Genomic DNA, 25961 nt, shown 5'->3' on the forward strand with positions numbered 1-25961 from the left:
AAGATATATCACTGAACTCATCTCATTGGGATGGAACATTCCACATGGACATCACCACATGTAATGTTCATTATAATGAACCTGTTTGTTTTGAAGTGCATCTCATGACTTTATACTGAAGTACCACTGTGTTATATTATCTCACTGGCACTACCAGATAGGAACATCCAATTTTGTTTTGTGGGGAGAGGGTACATAACTTTAGTAACCTTTTCAATGTTGGGTGCCAGATCTATAATTTACACTTAGTTACATTGGATTATAATCTACTGTTATTGTAAATATATACAAACATCAGGCAACACCTTCTATAACTTAAACGGATGGTTCTAGAAATCCAGGAAACTTGGATTCTAGTTGCACTTCTATGCATTGTAGAAGGCATTCTCCAGAACACTGCAGCACTAACATTTAAACAACATGCAAGAATCGAGACTCACACAAGTCAAGGTAGTTTCTGATGCGTAAATTAAAACAAAATTAAGACATTTAAGATGCTAACTCAACTAGTGAAAAAATGCTTTTTGCATTGCTGTTTACTTGGCCTTTTAAGAGACACAACTTGAAACATCCCTTCTGATGGTACCTACAGGTCCAGACATGAATTGAAAGTTTTAGAAAGTATTTCAATAAAGGCAACACTAGAAGAATTGACTTTTTCCACATGGTTTCTGTTCTTATTTCTCCCTCACTGTTTTTTGAAAAGCAATGTATTCTGGGGGGGTTTCAAAGTAGATGGTACAATCCTGTTAATTTATAGTGTAGCACGTCAACTGAGAAAATGAAGCATACAGTAACATTTAAAGCTTGTTTCAGCATGAATCCCTAAGGCAGGGATAGGAAACATGCAGCTCCCATTAGCCCTAGCCAACATAGCCAATGGTTGGGGATGATAGGAGTTGGATCCAACCTCTGAAGAGCCACATGTTCCCCACCACTGCCTTCAGGTGTATTTGATTTGTTCTTCGAATTACTCAAAAACACTCCCATACATGGTCATGGTTTCATTAATACAAACCCACCTAATACACTTTTCAAAAGGGATGCAGCTTGGGAGGGCAGTAATAGTGCAGGAATGGTTAGCTGTAATTTTCCTTCAACTTATCTAGACTTTCTGCAACACCACTAAAAGGACTGATCTTTTTGACTTTCTCACATGTGAAGTCGTAAAACTATTTGAAAACTAGGGTTAGAGCAGGTTGTATAGAAATCCACACTCTAGGGGGGAAAACAGGTAACAGGAAATCCAACTTCGGAAGTCACAGATATCCTGTTCCAAAGCCTTATACTTGTGTTATTCAAAAATACAATAGCTTTTCTGGATGTTGAGGATTTCCCCAGAATCGCCTGAAAGAATAAAATGAGGTGCACAGGATCCTGCGACAACAATTTGGTACACAGAACCTGTATTCTCTCAATAGTTAAATTTAAAATGATTGAGTTGAAACTTGGCCCTCTATTTCCAAGATGCTCAACAGTAAGACCAAGGCACAAGTTTCCTTTTTTGTTTGATGGAGCTCAGATTCCATAGAGCTTTTGCCTTATCCTTCTGCAGTGGTGTTAATGGAATGAAGTCAAGTTGATATAACAGGAACTAGGGAACAATTTTTTAAAAGTTCTATTCCCTCCTATAGATAGACTGTACTTAAAGGAAGGAAATCCATTTAAATCCAAAAAGTCTTACCATAGCTATTTGAATTAAGTAAACCGAAAAGAAACAAGGGAAAGTCCTAATAAATCTAACATTAGGTAAGTGGACTTCCACCCACACAATGGAAATTTACCTTCCCCTTCCCCTCCCCCCTGCAATCCCCCAAATCTTTGGGAGGCTATAGGAAGAATCCATTCCACTAGCAGACACAATTAGTTAAAACCCAGTGAAATGCTACCATTTGACTCCCACCACCACCACCAAATTTTACTCTAAAAGTAGGTTTGAAACATAGCAAGATAGGTGTTCAAATACATCTCAAAGGAGATACAGAAAGCTTCTGTGATTAAAGTGGCTCCAATTACTTCTCTGCATCTAAGGCTAGACTCAGGAGATAATGTGAAAAGTTTTTATTATTAATCAAAAGTTAACAGCAACAGGCACATTAAAATGAGTATGGCAAAGCCTTTAACAAATGGCTTTACGCTGAAGCTCTCTCCCAAAAATGGCTGTTGCGAACTGTAAACAGAATGGAATAAACAGTCTTTACAGTAAGAACAAGGGAAATACAAATGAACAAAAAGAAAGCACCAGTTTCTCAAAATAGATTACAGTTGTGCTTACAGTACTTAAAACAATGTTAAAAAACAAATTACAAAAAAAGGAATGCTTGAAGATTAAAAATTAGTCCTTAAAATTTGTCCTTAAAAACGTTTTTCCTTTTCACATCAAAAAAAACCCATATTGGGTAACATTTCAGTAGAGGGAGGAATAAGTAAACAATGCACTTTTTCAATCAACAACAAAATTTGGTCACTTAGCTTTGTGCATAGTTTAAGGCAGCTGTAGCAACCTGCTAGTTTCCCCCCTTTTGGCTGCTCATGAAAATGTCACATTTTAAAAAGAATAAATAAAAAACATTGCCTTTCAAATCCTTCCCATCTGCCCCTTCCTCCCCCCAAGTATCCACACTCACTCACGCACACACACACACACACACACACACTGCAGCGAAAGGGGCATTTGTACCCTTGTTCTGAAGGACACACTTCCCATCCCACTTTATTTCAGATTGGCAAATACCCTGAGCTGTTTCTGGTGTTCAGTCATTCCACCTTTTTTTCTTGCATGTGCAGTTCAAGTGTACAATAGTGAAAACAACATGCAAATGTTTTCACTGCAGAATCTTAACACAATTAGGACTCTTCCTATCCTCCAACTGATCCCACCTCCCCTCCCCAAATTCAGAAGTATTTCTGCCTGCTAAAATTGCATTCCCATTCTGCACTGGAGTAAAAGCTTGGCTGTGCTTCATGTGAAATGTTCAGTTCCCAACGCATGGCCAAAACGGTGATACGGGAGACTTTTCTTAATAAGAAGAAAATGAGCTGCAGTTTCAGATTTGATCATCTTTTTTAAAGTTAGTGGTTCCTTCACAGCCATGCAGAAAGGTTAGTTTAGAACCTATAGTTTCCAAGTACATTTGTAAACATCAGTTCTTGCCCTAGGCAGCCAAGTATGGGAACTTCACATTTCCACATTTTGGACAAGGACTGAATGGAGTCTTGCTAAATTCCAAAAGAACAGAATTATCCATGTCATGTGGCAACTTTGAAGGCCTTAATTCAAATTTCTTCTAAAATCAAATAAAAACAAAATAATGTGGCATGTAACAATATATCTTGTACTTTTCCAGGTCAAGGTCCATTCACTCTTCTGGTTTGCATATTCAAGGTTCCATGCAGAAGCCAACCGAGGCATATGCATATTGCTCTGTTCAGGCCTTGTAACTGAAAACAGGTCAAATGAGTTATCAAAGGAAAAGCTTGGAAATAAATAATGCTGGCATTGTTTACACTGAAACCTTGGCAGTCAGACAAAATTTATCCTCAAACCCTGTTCCACAGATGTCAGGTAAGAGGCAGTTTGTTAAGCAGATTCTGGGGTCAGGATAGTCGGTGTTCCTGAGGTACTACATCAGAGTCCATTTCCTCAAATGCAGGATCGGTATCATCACCGCTGCTGGACTGTTCTCTGTGTATACCCTTCCAGCTAGCTTTATTCAGTCCCAAATGACCAAGCATTGTTTGAGACAACTTGGTGTTTGAAAAACGGGCCCACTCTGCAAACAGTGGTTCCACCAAATAGGTCATAAAACCTAGAGAAAGAGAAGTAACTTAGAATTAGAACACCAGAGTAGAAATAAAACATTGCACATTTTAAATTTAACATTTCAATATTAAGTCATTTTAATGGGAAATCGTTGTGTTCTTTATCTTTTGTACATTACCCCAAGCACTTGTGGAAAGGAAATGAATACATTTAAGTATCAGTAGACGCGCAAACAAGTAAGTAAAGAGAAACTGTGTTCTGTCCCTCTAGCCCGAAGTGAAACAACTTTTGTTTATTATGGGGAATACTTGAGGTTGTTACTGAGCCAAACAAAAACTGGCAAGTGGTAGGAAGTTGCCAGCCTCCTAGGGACACAAAATCCCATACAGTTCAGACCAACAGTCACAATCATTAGCAGTAAAGTAGACCAACAATCATTAGCTTAAAACGATTTGTTGTATAAATGAAACCCTCTTCAAATGACATCTGTCTAGAGTTATTCCAGATAAAGGAATATAAATGCCAGATGAGAAAACAGTTCTGATATGGTCAGTGTCTGTGCAATTCCTACTTCGTGGATATTGAAAGTTTTCAGATTGACATGAGCCTCACACAAGCACCTTTAAGGGAGACGACACTTCAAGAAAATAAAATTTGTGCTTAAAAACTACCAAAAACATTTAAACGGATCACAAACTTCATCCTTTACCTCCCCTAAATTACATGTTAATGGGAACTGTAATAACGTTTCACATATATCTGTAGTTACCAATCTGGATGTTGGCAATGGTTTCTGTCTGTCGATCACACAGCGGACTCACACCCAAGCAGTATTTTTTCTCAACATCTCCTATGGACAGAACATTACTTTAATTAGCCATTTTCTATAATTCTGTAATTGGTAGCTTATTTAATTTTTGTAATTAAAGGGAAAATATAGGACAAGTCTACAAAATGCAACTTCAACTGTTTAATAAAGCTGGAGTACTTAAGACTACAATTTGTATCATTTCAATACTAATTGAATTGTAATTGTTTACAATTATGAACAGGGAGGGAGAAATCCTTTGATTCCTAGACAGTCTGTGAGGGGCTACCCAAGGCCGCAGACAAGGCTCTGATCTCAGAGGGGGAGAATCAGAGATCTGATTCTCCAAATCTGCTTCAGCTGGCAGGGAGGGGAGAAGACTGGAGAGGTCAGGATAGGAGCTATCCTGAGGCCTCTCCAGCTTCCTTCCATGCCACCCTGAAACACAATCGCTCGTTGGGCAAAAAAGCCCAACTAGCGAAAAATGCTTGGCGGAAGGACAAGGAGGCGAAGATCGTTTCTCCTGCCCTGCATCGGATGATTAGAAGCTGCTGGAGTTTGGAAGCTTCCTATCATCAAGGGTGCGACCCATAGGATTACACCCTAAGTCATTAAAAAGGAAAAACTAGACGGTAAGAACAAGCACATGGATTGTACCTAACTGTATCTGCTTGCCAGCACTTCCTTGCAGCCCCTATAAACTGCCCAAATCTGCTTCAGAGGTTGGGGAAACCTTTTTGAACTAATTGTGGGGGGGGGAGAGACAGGGAAGTAACACTCCACTCATGCAGTATTGGATGTTGTCCTGTGTTCCTTCCCTCCAACAAGAATATTAGGAGAACATCTCACTGAGCAACTATAACCACACAGATTAGTAGTATTTTTTTCAAAAGAATTTTTTTGCTGTCATAAGGAAATGAGCTCCAGGTTATGAACTCCTTCACAGGATAGCAAAGACAGCAGTATAATTATTGCAATAATCTACTATATAGGAACAGCCTGCAAAAAGCAAGGTGGTGACTTTTAGGCAGTGGAGCCAAAACACAGGACCAAGGAAGATGCATGATATTTAGAATCTCCTCCTCTGCATGTTAAAGACCTTATTGTTGAATATGTACATGTATTTCAAAAGAGAAACAGCTGAATTGAGGAAATCAATGAGACCAACTTTTTCTTGCTATTCAAGTAGCCAGATGGAAGGGGAACAGTGGTCATCCTCCAAGGACAGCACCTTCAAAAGTTGAGCTAATGAATCATAGAATTGTGGAGTTGGAAGGAGGGACCACAAATATCATCTAGTGAAACCCTCTGCAATGTGCCAGAAAACCAATTAAACCATCCATGAAAGGTGTCTGTCCAGCCTCTTAAAAACCTCCAGAGATGGAGAACCCACAGCCTCCAGAGGTAGACTGTTCCACAGATGTTACCATCAGGAAATTTTTCCTTATATTTAATCAAAATCTAGGTAGCTGTAACTTATACCCATTATTGCAGGTTCTAATTTCTGTGGCAATGGAAAATAGTTCTTGACCATCTTCCCTGTGGCACTCTTTTATGTACCTGAACGCTACTAACATGTCTCCCCTCAGTCTTCTTTTCTCCAGACTGAAAATTGCAAATCAATGGCCTTAACAGCTTACAAAACAGTTAATATAGTTTTAGAGGAGATATGCAGTTAAAAACATTTTAGATATAGTTTCAAATGTGCAAAAAGTACAGAAACCTGATCCAATTCTAGTCCCATCTCAACTGCAAGGCAGCTTAAATCAGTGTACATAAAATAGTGTGTCAAAGTTAGTAACTCATGCAGCATTTTTTGTTAACCTGAAATAGCTTTTCATTCAAGGTAAGCAGAAATGTCAAGTGTTCTGCAAAATAGTAATCTATCCAGTAATAATGATTTGAGGAAACCATTCCAACTGCATGTTAGGAACTCTTGCAAATAGTTCAAATAAGTTTTCCAATCTCCTTTAAAAGCCATGCTTAACTACAATTCTTTTATCACCTTTTGTTTCACATTCCATTGTGAAATCAATTTATTTTTCACTACTTGCCTTGATGAAAGAATTCTTCTGTTACTTTTTCACTCCACTGCTTGCTTAGTTCCCAAGTCCGGCAGGGATTGCAAATGTCAGCACATTTCAAAGCCATCTAGCAAATAAACCGTTATTAATTATATATTTTGCAAGGTATCATTAACTACCTAACACTACACTGTAGAACATAAAGCCAGCTACTTTTAAAATCTTTATGCCTATGTAACAGATAAGTGATAATGAGCAATAAGGAGGGCTACAGTCCAGCACACAATTTCAAGTGGATGTGCCAGTAACTCCAGTGGAACTGGAGAACCACCCAGAGAGCTCCAGCTATTGGGCGGTATAGAAATGTAATAAATAAATAAATAAACTTGAATGCAAGTAACTGAACTAGATCACAGCCAACTGTGTAGGGAAGGAAAACTGTTCAAACTGATGTTAAAAAGAAGTTAACCTCTCCCAGAAATACCAGTTCAACATTGGATTGTTGTGAAAATATTCATGCTTTAAACACTATATAAACAAAATAGTCTGATAGCAAGCTATATAATTTTACACCAAGCTTAGAATGGCTGTGTCTGCTTTCCTACCATAGTATCATCATTTTTTAAAAGTATTTATAAAGCACGATCTATGGAAAAGTACTTTACAGAGGTCTCTTACCAATGGGCTCGCAATCTAAAACAGACACAGGGAAACAAAGGAAAGTAAACAGAGGGATAAGCAGGGGAGCAGTGTGTGAATACTTCAATGACACATGGTTTGGTTTAGTTACATCAAGGGATAGGGACAAAGGGGGTGATCTAAGGCTTCCAGGAAAATGTGAGCTTAAAGGAAGCAAAGGAGATGGCTGAACAGAGGAATTCTGGGAGGCAGTTCCAGTCACAGGACAGCAAGGGAAAATAGGCAAAGTTGTTCAGGGAGCAGGGTGATCATTCAGCTTTCATTATTTATGAGCACTTACTTGTAAAATTGGGGTGCTGACAGAACACATCAATCCATAAAAGGACTCCTGTCCCCCACTTCAAAAAATAAAACTCATTTGAGAGCTCTCCCTGCCATCTCATCAGATTTCATCTTCTCAAAAGCCACGTGTTAAATTACTGCTTCCCATACTGCAATAGTTCTGATCCTTGCAAGGAAAGCACTGCCTGGAAAGTGATCTGCTGCTTTGACCAATAACTGAAACTTGTAACTTGAATTATTAGAGGTGAAGCAACGTCAAATCAACCCCCTGTAGCAGTGTGTATGAGCTGGGGCTGTGATGATGCACTCGGATTCCACCTAACCACTGTCCTGTTCAATCCAAACTAAGTTACCATGGATAGAAAGAGACTAGAAAGTGATCAAGTGACTCTGCCCTACAATGGCCTGGTTCAGACAACTCGCTAAACCATGCTGCTTAACCACAAAATAAGCAGCATGGTTTAGCGTGTTGTCTGAACCACGCCAAAATTTCCAGCTGGCTGAGTTGCACCAGCCTATACTAAAAGCAAACTATTCACTAATCGCAGTGTGAGCAACTTAGCCCATCACAGAAAAATCAACATAAAGAATTGATTACATCAATCATTTCATGTAAAAAAAATTGATGTCAATCACATTCTGTTCTATTACAAGAACAATGCTTGTTTTGAAAAGTAAACATTGCTGCTGGTGCCTTTTTTGTAGTTTCAGGAGAGCCAAAGACATGAAAAGGTATCAAGACAATATACCCTCTATCCTGTCAACATGGTCCTCCTGCCAGAAAAAAGCCAAGGAACAGTGGTGGATCAGAATAGGGGAAATATTTGCCACTGTGTTGTACCTGTGCTGTGGACAAACAGAAGACCTTAAGTTTTTAGGACTGTGCTTTTATTAGAAATACCCTAGAGAACTCAGCAGGCCTTATTCAAACCCATGTGTGGCAGCCAAAAGCTACTGTGCAGTAGACCTTTAGTAATAATTTTACTACTTTTCCACTTAGGAATCAAAATAAAGTACCTGAAGAATAAGATGACGATGATTCTCCTCTGTTAAGCATAAGTCTTCCTTGTCCAAATGAGTGCGAAACAAGGAAAGATACTCATTTTGCCGACTGATATCGGTGGCAAGAATCAGTGCCCCAATCTGGCTTTCCATCAGCTGCCTGAAATTGAGGAAGAAGTATGAAATGAACTATAGTCACTTACATTTAAACTCGAGTATACAGTCTGTAGACCATTTACACAAAATTTAGGTGAACTGACAACTCTTGGAAACAGCAAGCCCCAATTCAGCAGTTCAAAATTTTAATTTTACATTCAAAATTATAGTGATGGAAAATAATTAGAGAAAAGTCAACATCTATGTTTTTAATGGAATGAAAACAGTTTATAGACTTTTTGTAAGAACATGGAGGGAAAGAGTTATTCATCTGTGTATTCAACGATAACAAAAGATAGAAAGAAGAGATTCGGGATTTCTGAAATGGTAGATTAAGAAAAAATAGGGTTATAATAAAATAGGGTCCAGCTTCTCGCTCTTGTCGTGACTTGCAATCTATCAATTATGAGGCTTTTTCTCAGTCTCTAGCCTCCTCTCTTCCTTCTGTCTTTTCGGCTGTCTCCTTGGACTCAGCTGTCTCCTTCTTTAATTCCTCCTTATCTTCAACTCTTGATACTCTTGCTCCATCTAAAACTCGGATAGTTCGCCCTTCTCAACCCCAACCATGGCTCACCTCTTTCCTCCGCTACCTTCGCTCTTGTTCCCGGGCAGCTGAACGCCTTTGGTGTAGGACCAGGAACTGGGCGGACTTTGTCCATTACAAATTTGTACTCTCCTCTTTCTCTTCTGCCATTTCATTGGCCAAACAGCAGTATTACTCAACGTTGATCCAGTCAAATGCTAGGCATCCTCAGCGGCTCTTTGTGTCCTTCAATTCTCTCCTGAAGCCTAATCCACCATCTCTCCCCGCCTCTCTGTCTGCTAATAACTTTGCCTCTTTTTTCAATGCTAAAATCCAAACTATTCGCTCTGATCTGGCCAGCTCTGCTCCTCTTCCAGTTCCTGTTCCTCATCTGTCAGTTCCTCCTGCAAATTTCTCTGCGTTTCCTTCGGTCTCAGCTGATGAACTGTCTACAATACTGCGCTCTTCGAAGCCCTCCACTTGTTCTCGTGATCCGATTCCCTCTCGCGTCTTTATTAACCTTATCCCTGCTATCCTCCCTTCCTTGCTTCATATTATTAATTTTTCTCTATCCTCTGGTTCATTTCCTTCTGCTTTTAAACATGCTACAGTCTCTCCTATTCTCAAGAAACCTACTCTTGATAGGCTATCTCTGTCTAACTACCAACCTGTCTCTTTGTTGCCGTTTGTTTCAAAGATTCTGGAGCGTGTGGTCTACTCTCGTTGTCTTGATTTTCTTTCTAGTAACTCTGCTCTGGATCCTTTTCAATCTGGATTCCGTCCTTTGCATTCCACTGAAACAGCCCTTACTAAGATTACCAATGATCTTCTTACTGCCAAGTCTAAAGGCCATTATTCCGTTCTTATTCTCCTTGATCTAACTGCAGCCTTTGACACGGTTGATCATGATCTTCTTTTAGATTCCCTTCATGACCTTGGATTTTGTGGCTCTGTCTATAACTGGTTTGCCTCCTATCTAGCGGGTCGCTCTTTCAGCGTGTTGGCTAACGGCAGCTCGTCTTCTTCTTTTCTCCTTTCTGTAGGGGTTCCGCAAGGCTCAGTGCTTGGCCCGCTGTTGTTTTCTTTATACATGTTGCCCTTGGGTAATCTTATTCAATCTCATGGCCTCCAATATCATCTGTATGCCGATGATACACAATTATATCTTTCTTCTCCGGATCTTTCTCCTGATGTTCACGATCGTATCTCGGCATATCTTTCAGATATCTCAGCTTGGTTGCTTCATCGTCGTTTGAAACTTAATATGGCAAAGACTGAATTGCTTGTTTTTCCTCCTAAACCTTCTCATCTCTCATTCTCTCTTACTGTCAATAATGTTACACTTACTCCAGTCAAGGAAGCTCGTAGTCTTGGCTTTATATTTGATTCCTCGCTCTCCTTTATTCCTCATATTGAGGCAGTAGCTAAATCCTGTTGTTTTTTCCTGTATAATATTGCCAGGATTCGATCATTTTTGTCTGTCTCTTCTGCCAAGACTCTTGTTCATGCATTGGTTATTTCTCGGTTGGACTACTGCAACCTTCTTCTCACTGGCCTTCCTTCTTCTCACATCAGTCCGTTGGTTTCTGTTCACCACTCTGCTGCTAAGATCATCTTCTTGGCTCGCCGCTCTGACCATGTTACTCCACTGCTGAAATCTCTTCATTGGCTTCCAATTCACTTCAGAATCCAATATAAACTTCTCCTGTTGACCTACAAAGCTTTTCACAGTCTAGCTCCTTCCTATCTCTCCTCTCTCATCTCACACTATTGCCCCGCTCGTGCTCTTCGCTCCTCTGATGCCATGTTTCTCGCCTGCCCAAGGGTCTCTACTTCCCTTGCTCGGCTTCGTCCATTTTCTTCTGCTGCCCCTTATGCCTGGAACGCTCTTCCAGAACATTTGAGAACTACAAGTTCAACCGCAGCTTTTAAAGCTCAGCTAAAAACTTTTCTTTTTCCTAAAGCTTTTAAAACTTGATTTTGTTCTGACTTTATACTGTTAGTTTTACCCTACCCAGTGCCTGTTTACCCTACCCTGTGCCTGTTTGCATTCTCTTCCCCTCCTTATTGTTTTATTATGATTTTATTAGAATGTAAGCCTATGCGGCAGGGTCTTGCTATTTACTGTTTTACTCTGTACAGCACCATGTACATTGATGGTGCTATATAAATAAATAAATAAATAAATAATAATAATAATAATAATAATAATAATAATAATAATAATAATAAATTTGGGCAGTGGAGAAAATCAGAAGTCAATTTTATGTTTTATGTGTTATGCGTTTTTTTTTCCACTTTGTATGTTTTTTGTTTGCTTTGTTTGCTTTTTCTTGTATTGTGTTTGTTCAAGTTGGTTTCTGTTTTGAAAATAAAAAACTTTAAATCCCGAAAAATTATAGTAATGCACATGAAATATTGCATTTTGCAGGTGCAACAATTCAGATAAAGAATTGTATTTTGATCAGTTATATATTTTGTTTTTTGCTACATACAATTGCCTTCAAACAAACCTGCAATAAATATGTTTAGGATAAGTGTTGATACTCTTTATTTCTATTTTAAATCAATTTAAAATAATTTTCTGCAATGTATTCTCTATTGTGCAGTAAAAGCAAATTTGACACATACCTGTTTTCTAGCGACATATGTGCAAATAATCCTGATTCTCTCAATAACCCCACTGCTGATCTCCAGTGGTGATTTTCTAATACTGAGGTATTCTGAAAGTAAAGGGAAAAAGTTATTCCTTGAGTCTTGAACTGCACTTTCATGATTAAACAAACTATAATGCTAATTCTTCACCAGGGGATAGACAGATGGAATATAACCCTGTTGATTCTCCTGGAGATCTCAGCAGCTTTCAGTTCCATCAACCATGGGATCCTTCTGGATTGTCTCTCCAGCTTGTGACTGGGCAGTCCCATTTCAAGTGGCTCCTGTCGTCCCCAGGGGAGGTTCCAGAAGGTGATGCTGGGGCTTACAGGGCAGTGGCAATGTCCTACCTACATGAAAACTACTGGGAGAGGTTATCTGGAGATTTGGGCTTCACTCATGCTTGTTTCACATCTAGCTTCAATTATTATAATGTGCTAATATGGGATTGCCCTTGAAGAAGGCCCAGAAACCTCAGCTGTGCCAGAATAAGGTTTGGAGGATTCTGATGGAAGCTACCCATTCAGACCATATTACACTGATCTTCTCTTGACTTTACGGTTACTATTTTGCTTCCAGATACAGGCATTGATTTTTAAAACTCTGAACAGTTTGAAACCAGAATAATCACCCTAGGACCTTCCTTGCACTACAATGGCCCTGCTTTTAGTCATGCTGCTAGCTGGGAAGGACAGGTAAATACCCAGGAGAGTTGTGGTGTATCTGGCTGCTTTCAGACAAGTGAAGACAACATTATTTAACTGGACTTTTAAAGGAACTTGATTTATTATATATTGCTGCTGTTTTACTGGTGTTTTGACTGTCGGGCTCTATTACGGTTAGGCTCAATTACATTATATTTAGATTTAGTCTTGTTGACAGCTGTAAAAATGCAGGATGAAGAAAAGAAAAATCTATAAATAGCTTCCCATCATGGATTCATGACTACTGTTAAATAAGGGTTTTAAATAGGTGTTGTTCTGAACAGCATTTGTTTTCACTTACCTTGTATAAAGTTGCTAAATAATGGTTTGTTTTAATAAGGAAAGGCTGATTAACACCAGGGTGATCCAAATCATGAGTGGCAGCGGCAATTAAACTGAGCAGAATATCCCATTGAGTCAGAGATTGGGAAAGCTGTAATGTAAAGTATGCTTACATGAATATTTACTACTGATACTTCCAACACATTTGGTTAGCGTTCATTGTACCCAAAAATGCAAACATTAAATTTATCTAATGCATTAAATAAATCTGTAGAATTAAGAGTTCTTTATAGGGAGAGCAATACTAAAGCAGCAGAGAAGGCATTACCGTTTTTATTCAATGAACAGGCAAGCCACATACAAGCTGGTTTTGAAACGACACATTTCAAAAGCATCTTATTATGGCATGGAGGGCAGCTGTTAAAACATCAAAGTCCTACAGTGCCTTGATCTACAAATATTTAAGGGAGTTTTCCTATCTTCACTAACACACACTATCTTTTCCTATCTTCACTAACACACACACACATACATATACATGAATGAAATGTTATGGAATGCTCTTTAAAAGCATAAAATGGAAGGATCAATACTACCAAAACTAAGTTGTTATTAATGTCACTGCCATTATCAATTTTCTCTAAACAGATATTTGCAATAAACAGCTGAAAACAAAGACCATTTTTTACCTTAGGTTCTTTTAAATAACAGTGCATGGCCTGAGTCACGTCAGCAGCATGAACTGCATTGTGATATGGGTTTTGACTGTGGTAATCTTCTTGAACCATTACTACAAGGGGAAAGAAAATATTTTGTTAATCTACCCTTGATATGATATCACACACACTCTTCTTTTTTTCACAGGTTACAGTTGAAAAAAACCCACAGCTTCAGCTGCACATTCAGCCAGAAGCACTGCTACAACATCACGTAGGAGTGGCATAAGACTAGCTTCTACCCTCCAACTCACAGACATCTTCAATGTGATCTGAGCCTATTGTACACGAACAAATTATTAGATGAAGATCCAGTCCATTTCTCCCCCCCCCCCAAAAAAGGGGAGTAATTCTGTAAACCAGGGCTTTACACAATCAGGCAATTAGGTTTTGCATAAACTGGAAACCTGGAACATTTTATAAATGTCATTAGCCACAGGCTATTGCAGATAGATAAACAGAGGTAACTCAAATGTAACCCAAATAAAACTAAAGTAAAAAACCACACACAAAACCCCCCAAAACCAAACGAATCTTTGCTAGCATTAGCAAAAGAATTTCTGGGCCTTGCCAATCCCTCTCCAAACAGAACTTATTTGGAGCAAAATGCAGCTTGCTACTTGAGAGCAACTGCTGCACTATCGCTCTCACGTTGTAACAGTCAGCACATCTGTCTCCTTGCTGCACCACACAGAAAGGTATGAATTACAAGACGTATCATGATTTTCTCTAAAGCAGAACTCACACAAATATCTATGCTCGCATTTTATATAGATACGTATAGCATTTAGCAGACTTACACTGGTTTTAGGGCAGCGTCCTATGGAGATGGCCATCCAGTGCAGAGCTGGAGGAGCTGCCGAGGCAATCTGTGCCTCTGCGCTCCCCCTGCTCTGCATTTCTGCTAGATGGCTGTTTTCGCCCATCTAGCTGAGGTGTCAGGAAGGGGGAGGGAAGGAGGCTGGGGATAGCTGGTATGTCCCCTCCCCACCCACAGGAACGTCCAATACAGCCAACACAGTTCTCTCCATGCTGGCTGTGAGGGAGCGGGGAGTTTGGATTCCTGGGTCCGAGGTCGGAGCGCTGACTCTGACTTCAAATCCAGGAATCCCAAGTATCCTACAGCCCCTCCAAACTCTGTCTAGGGGCCACAGGATTGCTCTCCTGTGTTTATAGCCACGTTATTATTTGCTCTAAACTGCAAAATGTTACCTAATTCCTTTGGCTCTTTATCACCCTTTAATATTTCATAACTAATTTACAAGAATAAAATAGTTCCAGGACAAGAATATCCAGTGTACAAAATGCCTTTTTATGCAAATCTATGTGCAACATTAGCACAAGGGCCTTTCCAGCCACGAGTTTCATTGTGCACTAAGTGGCACAGCTCTTCAGTTGTTGCACAAAATCCGTACTTTTTCTCTAAGGAAGTGCTTCAGATGTGGGAGTAATATCATTTTTCCAAGAACCTGAATCATTTCCCTACAATTAGCACATCTGTTGTAGTTTGGAACACTATGTGGAATGTGGTTGTGTGGGATGGAGAAGGGGGGGTCACATGGAATCTACTCTTCCTTCCCACTCTCCAGTAACACTTTGTGAACTGTACAAAAGGGCTTTTTTATTTGTATTCTACAACTTCTTTAGAAGAAGTCTACTTCTACCAGGATCACTCAAGAAACCTTTAAAGCCTGCAACACATCTTGGCAACCATTAGGGAGGCTATTTCTCCTGCACAGCAATACCCACCATTTCATGACCCTCTCATCCTTTCTTTACCTCTCCCTGTTCGGTAAGGCTGCTGTGCCCTTCTCTATGCTGGGAAATACAGTTTAAAGTGGCAAATAGGCCATTATCCAGAAGTATAGATATCCTTCTCATCCTTTGCGTGAGGATTGCGTCTCAGTGCTACAAATGTTTTTCATATCTGGAAACACTCTGATTGAAATGGTATATTTGCAAAATCGATTTACCAGAAGAGTTTAAAGTGAACTTGCAAAAAGCCTTTTACCTAAAAATCTTCGGAGCTTCATTGTATCTAGTTGGAAGTGCTCTGTAAGTCCATGAAGATTAAACAGGTGGAAGGTTAAGGTGACTAAACTGTTCCCTAAAAAAAATACACACACAAAGAAACATCTTTAATGGGAAGCATTTAACAATGTACACTGGCTGAATAGCTTGAATATATGGGGTTGAAGCTCAATGCTTTGCATACCACATGCTTCCAGCCCATCCAGCTGCAGGAATAGAACTCTAGCTTACTTAGTTTTGGCAAGTAGAAGTCAACTGAATATTATATTACCAGCCACTTTACTAGCAAATGTATCCTCAAAGACTATATTACCAGCCACTTTACTAGCAAATGTATCCTCAAAGACTAAGTCACCTTAACTATTCCTCCTGTGCAAAAGAGCAGACTTAGCAGAATCATTGCAGAGTTGACCCTTTGCAAACAGAGGGTTGCTTTTCTTGGTGGAGGGAACCAGGATCCTGTAAAGCATCCCTGCTGGAGGAAGGGAATGGAGCAGTGATTTTCACGAATACCTTCTTCCCCCTGCAGCCCCAACACGACCTCAAATACTGTTCTGGAGGGTCCCCCAACCCTCCAGGGCAGTTTTTATGAACATCAGACTGCAGGGGGGATCTGAAAAAATCACCTTACCTTCCCCTTCTCGCCCATGGTATCATCTACTTTGTAGAGTTCTGTTCTGTGCAACTCTGAATTCAGCCCAACACATTATGTACGGTATAATGATTAAGACCTACATACATAACTTTCTTTCCAGCTATTTTCTTACCTAGAATAAAGGTCTTAAAGCCTTTTAAGATTTATTATTTTCACTTCAGTATTCAACAACTGTGAATTGAAACTTAGAAAAAAATCACCCAGTACTACAAAATGAATCCATCAGTTTTCAACGGCCCTTTACTGCACCACTTTATGAATTCTTTTTAAAATTGTATAAAACACTGATTTTATGTCAGTGGCATTTTTATACTGGAAGATAATACAACATGTCCACGACATTCTTTAAAGTCTACTCCGACAACTGATATGTGCTAAGACAAGCAGCAGGCCCATTACCTGCTTTAGGATGATTCCTTATCAATTAATTACTTATATAGTCACAATATTTCTTACCAGATGCTTTAATTCTAATCCATAGATAATAGAAAGCTTGGGGCATTATCAGAGAGCCCATAATACTGAAAACTTAATAAATTTTCAGCATAAATTATTATGGTGATTCTAACTTACTGCACTCTTTCAGAAAAATATTAGCCAGTATCAGGAATGATTAGCTCGTACCTGCATTCACAACTCGTTATTCTATTTAATTCAGGTTGGGCAACTGCAGGATATCCAGTATCCATTTTTGCCCCTGGACTGCCACAGGCACCCAACAATAAAAAGTAAGTAAATAATGGCATCCATTGCAGCTACACAGCTACACCATGCCAAAAGGTCATAATTAGTTTGCTTGCACACTACCACGTTGTAGCTGCTACAGAGCGCTAAAAGGGTCACAATTAGTTTGAAAACATTCTAATTTTGACCTTTTGGGCACTCCCGTAATAATTATGACACCTTTCCCCCTGCCCCTCAAAAAGATTTAACCTAAATTGGGGAGGGGGGCGCTGCAGCGGGAACACATTTGCCTGCCCCCCTGATTTAATTACAGCTGAAGAAAACAGTGTTTACATACAGGTGATGGGTATTCCATACCAAAAAGGCTATTCAAAAGGTAACTTCGCCACTATCATTTGTCAAGCTTAAATTGTGGTATTTGCTAGGACCATCAACCATTTAAATATGTTCCTTTATTAGTCTTATTTATCCAATTAATTAAACCATAATTATCTTTCATTTACATAATCTAAACCTTTAATAGATATCATTTCCAAAATCTTAAGGACAGCAAGAATTTATTTATTTGTTTACTTTTATTTATTTATTGCATTTTTATACCGCCCAATAGCCAAAGCTCTCATCATGTGAAATAATTTATAGTTATTTAAGGCCTTATAGCTAAAACGCAGTCTATAAATATTTTAATACATTTTATAAGTAATTCAACAGAAGCTAACACGTTTATTTGGAATATGGAACACTTCCTATTAAAGTAACACATCACAGTGAAACAGTCTTGAAAATAAGGAGGCTCAAGACCTATCAGTACTGTGGAACATATGAATTTAAAAGATGCACTGTCACCAGTTTCAGTATAAGCATCACCTGGTTGTGGTTCTAAGGGAAAGCATAGTAATCTATACAAAATCAGAAATGCAGAGTATCTGCTGCCTTTGGATATAGTCTCAAGGGCAATACAGGGAGCAGGTACAAGGGAACCAGCAGGTGTGTGACACGCCATTCAAGTTGTCTTTGCTTGGCTCAGTCGCATAAATGAGTTCAAGGAATAATACCTTACGCTATAATAAACATTTCAGTTGATTACTCTACTGTTCCTCTCTGAAAGGTTTCTAACCATTCACTTAAAAATGCCTTCTTATTGTACCAGGTATATATATAAAAAGCAATACACATACACAGAGGAACAATATTCAATCACCATCTCTTACAGTCACAATGAACATAGGCAAGATGGGAAAATATGCGAGGATAGACCAGTTTAGCCATCACAGGGCAGCCACATCATGGTTATTGAAGAATTCCTTTAACCTGCTTTTATCTTCTGGTTAGATTTTAGCAGTACATCTGCCGTTCAAAACAGCAGCATCTGAGTAAAGTCAGGTGGCAGCTACACTAATTTCCAGATACTTCCATATAGATGCTGCACTCAACTACTGGTTAAATTAAATTCAGTTCTATCATGATCCACAGTAACTCTAAGAAATTAGTTATCATGGTACAAGTATTTAATGGAATAGAAATTACTACTATGTTTGAAGACAAATGCTGGTATTTCTATCTACTTTCACTACATGTTTACTAATGTTCCGAAATTGATTATTGCAAGCTCTTTATTCATTTTCTCTGGACAAATCAAATGTTCTCTACTATCATTACTGTAAGGATATAGAACCATCCTTTAGAAAACAAATACCTTCTATTTACATAGAGTGGAAGATCAGCAAACCTTTCTGTACCAACTTGGATCTCTTCCCTATCACAAAGTCTACAGCTAATCTTAATATGTGACCCCATTCATTCCTTGTGAATTCATTCCTTTAATTCATTTTTGCTACCTATGATCTTTAAGTCAGTCTTGCTGGAATGCCTCGTCTATTCTACTTTTAAAAAGCCTCTTCCTATTTCACACAAACAGCCTGAAATCCTAGACAACATTGCTCAGGAGAAGTGGTCAAATACAACCAACTATTTTCCATAAAGCAAATCAATAAGGATTTTAGTGCAATTTTAATGCATTCCACTAAGTCATTACAAGAAGAGAGTGTTTGCAGTGGGTATAGACCACAAATTAAAGCTTGCATGAAACAGATAATTATTCACAGCTTGAGGAAAACTGCTTCTTCAAAGCCAAAGTGTACAACTGATTTAGAGGAATATAAAATTGTAATCTTACCATTTGTTAGCCTGTCAAAAAGGAAGATATCAAAATTCCAGTTCCCAACTTTCTCTAGCATACACTGAAAACAAAACAAAAAGAAGATTTTACTTGCCAATTAAACACTCTATATGCCACATATTTAAATCATGATTAAGTTTATTCTGGATGCTTTCACTGTAAGACAGGATGCTGAAAAGGATACTAGGAAGGATGTAAAAAGTGACCAGTATGTCTTTGACCATATCACTCCTTTCTGTTTCACAAGCCCCAGAAACTCATGCTGTAGCTACACTTCCCTAGTGGGGTCATATAGGTTGCAAATAGCTTTTTAGTTCCACAGTGTTCTCTCTTTTAGAAATTATATGATAATGCTTTTTTCCAAATAAGATACTAAGGGAAACACTTGTCTCTGAAAATGTTCTCCCTATTAATAATACAAGACACAAGAAAAGTTTTCCCAAGTTGCAATATCGCCATGGCATTCTTCCGTTTCTGCACCAATGCCACCCACAAACCTGAGTCTCATCCACATGCAGAAACAGTCTACCACAGACAGATTGGCCATACGCCAGAAGGTGTGCAAATCTGCTACACAGAATAACAAGCCTCTAGCACTGATTTATGCAGCCTCATGTAGAAACAATGTCACAAACATATGCACAACCCATTATATATCTTTCTGCACAAAACAAACACAGCTTCATGCTGTGCCTGCTGTTTTCTGGATCACAACCAATATCTGGGGAAGGAGACAAGATGAAGATAGTGGCTTCTGACCACCTGCATGCATGTCCACTCTCTTCTTTACCCTAATCAAAACAACTAGAGGCACAAACTTTAGTATATTTAATTTATGATTATCTAGAAATTTTCATTCAGTTGTTCAAAAGCTGTCCTTTTTAAAAAAATTACTAGCAAGTTACATTCTAGGGGGGAATCTCAAACAAAAAGGTTAATTGTAGAAACTGAAAAAAGAAGACATTAAACTGAATGTTACTCACAACTTATCTAGTCTTTGGGCAACCATGTAAATATAACAGATTTTCAGATTTTTAGTCATCTTAATCAAGTGTTCTGCTTCATCACATTTGAAAACACTTTGATTAACTCTGGTATCAACTATTGTTTCTAAAACAAGATACACTCACTTGGCCCTCACACTGAATAAAGCTTTTGAACAGACTATTTTTATTTATTTATTTACAATATTTATATACTTCTCCCCATTCAAGGATTTCAGAGCAGCGGAAAGAAACAAAGTGCAATATAAACCACAGCTGGTCATTAACGAAAGGCTTCCTGGAACAACAACATTTTCAGGAGGCACCAGACAGAATACAAAGTTGGTGTCTGCCTGACCTCCAGAGGCAGGGAATTCCATAGGAAGGGGGGCACCACACTGAAGGTGGACTCCAATCAGACAATAGGACTATGTGGAAACACTTCGGATGACCTCAGGGACCAGGCAGGCGCCCTCTCAAGTATCCTGGTACCAAATTGTTTAGGGCTTTGTACACAAGTACAGGAACCTTAAAGGTAGCCCGTGCAGTTCCCTCAGCAGAGGAGTTACATGCTGGAAAGGGGCAGCTCCAGACAACAGCTGAGCTGCAGCGTTCTGCACTAGCTCCAGCTTCCGGAGCAGCTTCAAGGGCAGCCCCACATAAAGCGCGTTGCAGTAATCCAATCTTGAGGTTACCAATGCCTGTACCACCGTAGTCAAGCTATCCCTGTCCAGGAGAGGCCGTAGTTGGCGAACCAACGGAAGATGGTAAAAGGCATTCTGAGCCACCGCAGCCACTTGAGCCTACAGTGACAGAGATGGATCTAAGAGTACCCTCAAACTATAAACCTGATCTTTCAGAGGGACTGTTCAAAATATCTCCCATTTATTGTAACCTCATTACTTTTTTGTTTTGATTTGATTCTCTGGGGGATAAATTTCAAGTCCAAAAGTCTTTAGTAGATACAACATTACCATTTAGGGAACCACACTTAGTTGCAGACTTTAACTTAAATTAATATTTTGTGGAAGATAAATTTATATGGTAGTTAAAAACAAACCTTAGCTTGTCCATTGTAATCATCATCTAAAATGTTTGAAGAATTTGGAAGAGTAATACCACGGAAGAAACGGGACGATCTCAAGTACCTCTGGAAACTCAGTAACCTTCGGATATTTCTTGCAGACACAGAAACTTCAATTTCAGGATTTGCTAGGGAGGAAATAAAGAGTCTTGAGATGTATAATTTTTCTATAAAACATTAACAGTTTAATCTATAAAAAAATAGTGTGGGAGTGGGGAACCTGTGGCCCTTCAGAAGTTGCTTTACTACACCTCACATCATCCCTGACTTAGCCATATTGGCTGATGGGAGTTGGAGTCAAACAACATCTGGGGAAGGCACAGGTTCCTCACCCTACCTTCTGTTTCTTGATGCCAGGAACATGCTTTTCCATAAGACGAACATGGTTCAAGGGGTCTGAGTATCCAACCCTTATATTCCAAACAAGTTACAGCAATTGGAAAAGTTGTTAGACTGTAATTTTTGAAACACTACTTGCTACAACTGCCATACAAGTAAAATTATATTGTTAGCATAGACATATAAACCCCAATCACTCATTAAAATCAGTTTCAAGACTCTAAAGCAGCAAAGGCTATCAATGGCTACTAGCCCTGATGGTTGTATGCTATCTCCAGTATTCGAGGCAGTAAGCCTGTGTGCACCAGTTGCTGGGGAACATGGGTGGGAGGGTGCTGTTGCACCATGTCCTGCTTGTTCATCCCTGGCTGACGGCTGCTTGGCCACTGTGTGAACAGAGTGCTGGACTGGATGGACCCTTGGTCTGATCCAGCATCAGGGCACTTCTTATGTCCTTATGTTCTTAACTTGTTACTGTGTTATAGTTACTGAGTACAGTCAGTGAATAAACTCTGGGATCTGTAGCAGACATAACATTATCAAGAATTCAATGACTGGGAAGAGAAATAGTTCTAAACTCTATTCAGAACCTCGATTAAGCCCAAATTTTGAAATGAAGTTTATGCACGTCCACCCATTAACAGCTAAACACAACAGGCAGTGGAAGGTGGGATAAGTAGAAGAGGGAGTAAACAATCCTAAAATCTGCTTCCAATCCCTTAATTTAGGGTGGGGTGAGCAACAGACAGCCTTTTATCTTTTTTTTTGCGACCCCCACCATCCCAAAATTAGCAGTGTGTAGTGGGGACAACAGAATCGTGCTCCCCAGGGCTTTTGAGATGCCTTTTCTCTGCATACCTTTGTAAAATGAAAAATGTGGGGGTTTTGCTCACTGCTGATATTCAGCAACTGTGAGTTTTGGGCAAAAATTGGCCCTGGACAAAGTACTTTTTTCCAAAATGTTTTTTTTTATTATTTGCTCCTTCTCTGTTCTATCATCAGCACCATAACTACTGCATCTTAACATACATTCATAAACTACAAGACAACTGTTCAGGAAGGCAAGTGCTTGGCTTCAGCTTTAACTTGCTTATGCCAAGCCTTCCTTATATTACCTTTCCAGCATGGGTGGCTCAACTCCTTCCTGAACTATTCAGACAACATAAATAAACTATTCAGACACTGGTGCTCTTCCCAACACCAGTGTCTTCTCCTCTAGGAACCTGCCTCCCACATAACTAGGTGCCTCTGATGCTTCCTGAATAGTACAGGAAGAGCCAAAAAGGTTATATAAAGTTACCAAAGATATTGATGTCATACTCTCTCTTAATTAAGGTCTCATTTTCCTGCAAATGGAACAAGCGAAAACTCCAGAATCAAACACAGCAAGTGCTAAACTACACTAGCTTCTTTACTAGACTAACATCCTTCAGATTGAAGATAGACACTCAGTTTCATTTTTCTATTTTGCTTCTTACTGCATACTTTAATTATGTACTATTACTTTTGGATAAGTTGTTTGCTAAATATTGTGGTTGTGTTTGCCTTTTTCAGAATACTTTTAGAGAAAGGTGGGATAAAAATGATGAAAATTAAATACATATCAGATCCTCTCAGATACCTACACCTCAAAGTGTTAAAAATGAAGTTTACCGTCCATGTTTTCATCCTTCTCAGAAAAACAAAGAACTTTATTACAGAAATCTTAACAATACTATTATGCTTACACATGAAACTTTTTTTCTACTTTTAGCTAATGAAATTGTATGTGGTGGTTTGGTAAACTTAAGCATGCTCCTAGTAACATGTTAAAGTTATTCCAAAAAGGCTATTCATTTCCAGTAAGGCACAACTCTTCACAAGATCATAATCTTTCATCTTCTTCCCCAAGCTCTCCTTTTAAGAGTGTCTTGACATTTCCAGAGGATTAAACTGTTCACCTCTACTTAAAGATGACATGATCCCAACCAGAAACAAAAGTCAGTTTGTTTTTCAGAATCTACAGATTGAAAAGTTCTCTTCCTGCCATTCTAGAACAACGTTTTAAAAGACTCGCAAAGAAAAAATGAACAAGTGTCCGTACTATCAGCAAAGAACTACTGGGCTCTTGATTTTAGGAAGTACCCAAATGAAAGAGCTATTTTTCACAACTCGCTTTGAAACTAAAAGAAAAGGGTGGAGTGGGGAAGGAGAGAAACAGCACATTATTCAAAGAAAAGAGTGATGTGACCAACACTGTATCAGTCAACTTTTACTTCCCCTCCATAATACTTATTTACAAATAAGCAGGGCAGAAGCAACCACTTGGTGTCAAAGAAAGAAGAACTGTGATCCTTAAGGTTTAAAGCCAAGCACGTAGGTCACTTGGCCAAAACTCCAATAGTAAGATAAGGGGGAGGGAATCCTCCAAAGTTAGGGATGTTTATCCCATATGTATTTATTTTATGCTGAAATTCAAAGAATAGCAGCTGATTCCTCTGAAATGCAATCCAACATTTTCAATTTCTATTTCTTGGTGGTATTTTCTGTGCCATCAACATTTACCAAGTTTTTAAAGGAAGAAAACGAATTCTCACTTCACTGAACATTCAATGAACACATGATATACCAAATAATTAGATAGACCAGACATGTTGGGCTGTTCACACAACACACTAACCCACTTTCACTAGTTGAGTGTGGGCTGTTTTTTGAACCACAGGTTAGCGTGCTGTCCGAACCCAGGAAGTTCTCTGCACGGTGACTTGTTCACCATATAGTGTGGCTTGTTAACCACCCTGAACAACCCAACAACATACTGAGGCTTGCTCAAGAAAAATAAGCCACACTGCATAGTTAACATGCCACCCTGGAGAAAATGTCTTTGGTTCAAACGACAACCTATCCGAAGCTTCAACAAACAACACACAGTTCAACAACAATTCACACACAATCACTGTGTTTGGGCTAACACTTTGTGTGAACAGCCCCATTGGATCTAAAGCTCCTGTGAACAGAGTTCCATTTACAGTATCCATCTATTCCTCATGGCCCTGCAGCCCACAAAATCTTCTCCAGAGCATAGAGAATCCTCTGGAATAATATACAAAGTAACTCAGAGGGCTGTTTTGGGCAGCAGTAGTCTAAAAAAAACACCCCACCCCTCCTTCTGTTAACTCTGCTGGAGCATAGTCTCACCATTTGAGTAGAACTCCCATGAACAGAAGGGCAATCTTGGATCCAACCCAATGAAAGCAGCTGGAAGTACAATATTTTAAACCTTCCACTTCAGTTGTTTTAGCTTTTAGAAACTGTATGTTTATAGGATATGATAAGACATGGCAGGCAAACCCTGACATAAAAGGCAGAGTTAAATAATCAGGAAATTTATGTAACACAAACTTGAAGTACCAGTTTTCAATCATATCACTTTAGTAAATATGCCATCAATATTAATCCATTTATACAATCATGGTATTACCGTATTTCTTCAATTCTAAGACGCACTTTTTTCCCCATATAAACATCTCTAAAAATGGGGTGCGTCTTAGAATCGCGGATGTGTCTTAGGTTTTTTTTTCTGTTGGTGATACTGAAATTAGTGTGCGTCTTACAATCGATGGCATCTTGCAATCGAAGAAATACGGTATATGAAGAATTCAAAGGTTAGCAATATTTTACTCTACTGACCTAAGTAAACTAGCTTCTACTCTTTCTGAAATCCTGATTGAGCAATTGATTATGAAAAAGTAAAGAACATGGGAAAGTTAAAATGCTTGGTTTCTGCCTCAAGCTGCTCTTTAAAGTAAACTAAATTAGAAATTTCAAGACTTAGCCTTTATCCCATTTTAAGTATGTGCATGTAATATGAGTATGGTTGTACACTAGCTGTGCTTCTCATCAAGTTTCTCAAGCAAGTTTCAAAACTCAAGTTATGACAGTTTCAGCTGAGATGGGGGTGGGGGGAATCGCATATTAATCTATGCTGCCGAGATTCTTACAATCCAAGCTGTCATAGTTTTTCAAAGACTAACTGAATCATGCAAGAGTGGGAGTGGAGTAGGTGTGTTAATAAATTCACATATATTCAAGTGTTGTAATGGATTGACGTAGAAGAAGCTGTAGAAATGGGAGGAACCAGAACATGTTCTAACCAGTTAATTATGGGGTGAATTTGCCACCACTTTCCAGACAATAATAATCTTTGAAATCCTTAAAACAGTTCATCAGTTGAACCCTAAAAATGGTGTACACATTATTTATAACGTACCTAATGGTATACTAATCACACATGTGACAGAACTCCTGGTCCTTAATTACACATATCCAACTGTCCCAAAGCGACACTGAAAGTATACCACCTGTCAATTTACATTCTAGCCTGAAAGCTGACATAAGGAACTGACAACCTGA

The 25961-nt window shown here is 38.9% G+C and overlaps 1 protein-coding gene across 2 annotated transcripts in view; it reads right to left on the reverse strand.

The window, feature by feature from the left end:
* Positions 1-2046: 2046 nt before the first annotated feature.
* Positions 2047-25961, reverse strand: part of PDE7A (phosphodiesterase 7A) — a 55453-nt gene continuing 31538 nt past the window's right edge. For both annotated transcript variants that reach the window (XM_063130793.1, XM_063130792.1), the window contains 10 exons: positions 21207-21358; positions 19161-19224; positions 15626-15721; positions 13588-13688; positions 12918-13049; positions 11889-11980; positions 8594-8738; positions 6626-6722; positions 4533-4613; positions 2047-3809 (listed from right to left, as the gene is read on the reverse strand). In XM_063130793.1, coding sequence (XP_062986863.1) covers positions 3598-3809; positions 4533-4613; positions 6626-6722; positions 8594-8738; positions 11889-11980; positions 12918-13049; positions 13588-13688; positions 15626-15721; positions 19161-19224; positions 21207-21358 — 1172 coding nt within the window. In that variant the 3' untranslated portion in view covers positions 2047-3597. The remainder of the gene's footprint in view (positions 3810-4532; positions 4614-6625; positions 6723-8593; positions 8739-11888; positions 11981-12917; positions 13050-13587; positions 13689-15625; positions 15722-19160; positions 19225-21206; positions 21359-25961) is intronic.

Source organism: Elgaria multicarinata, chromosome 7, assembly GCF_023053635.1.
Source record: "Elgaria multicarinata webbii isolate HBS135686 ecotype San Diego chromosome 7, rElgMul1.1.pri, whole genome shotgun sequence".
Taxonomy (NCBI): Eukaryota; Metazoa; Chordata; class Lepidosauria; order Squamata; family Anguidae; genus Elgaria; species Elgaria multicarinata.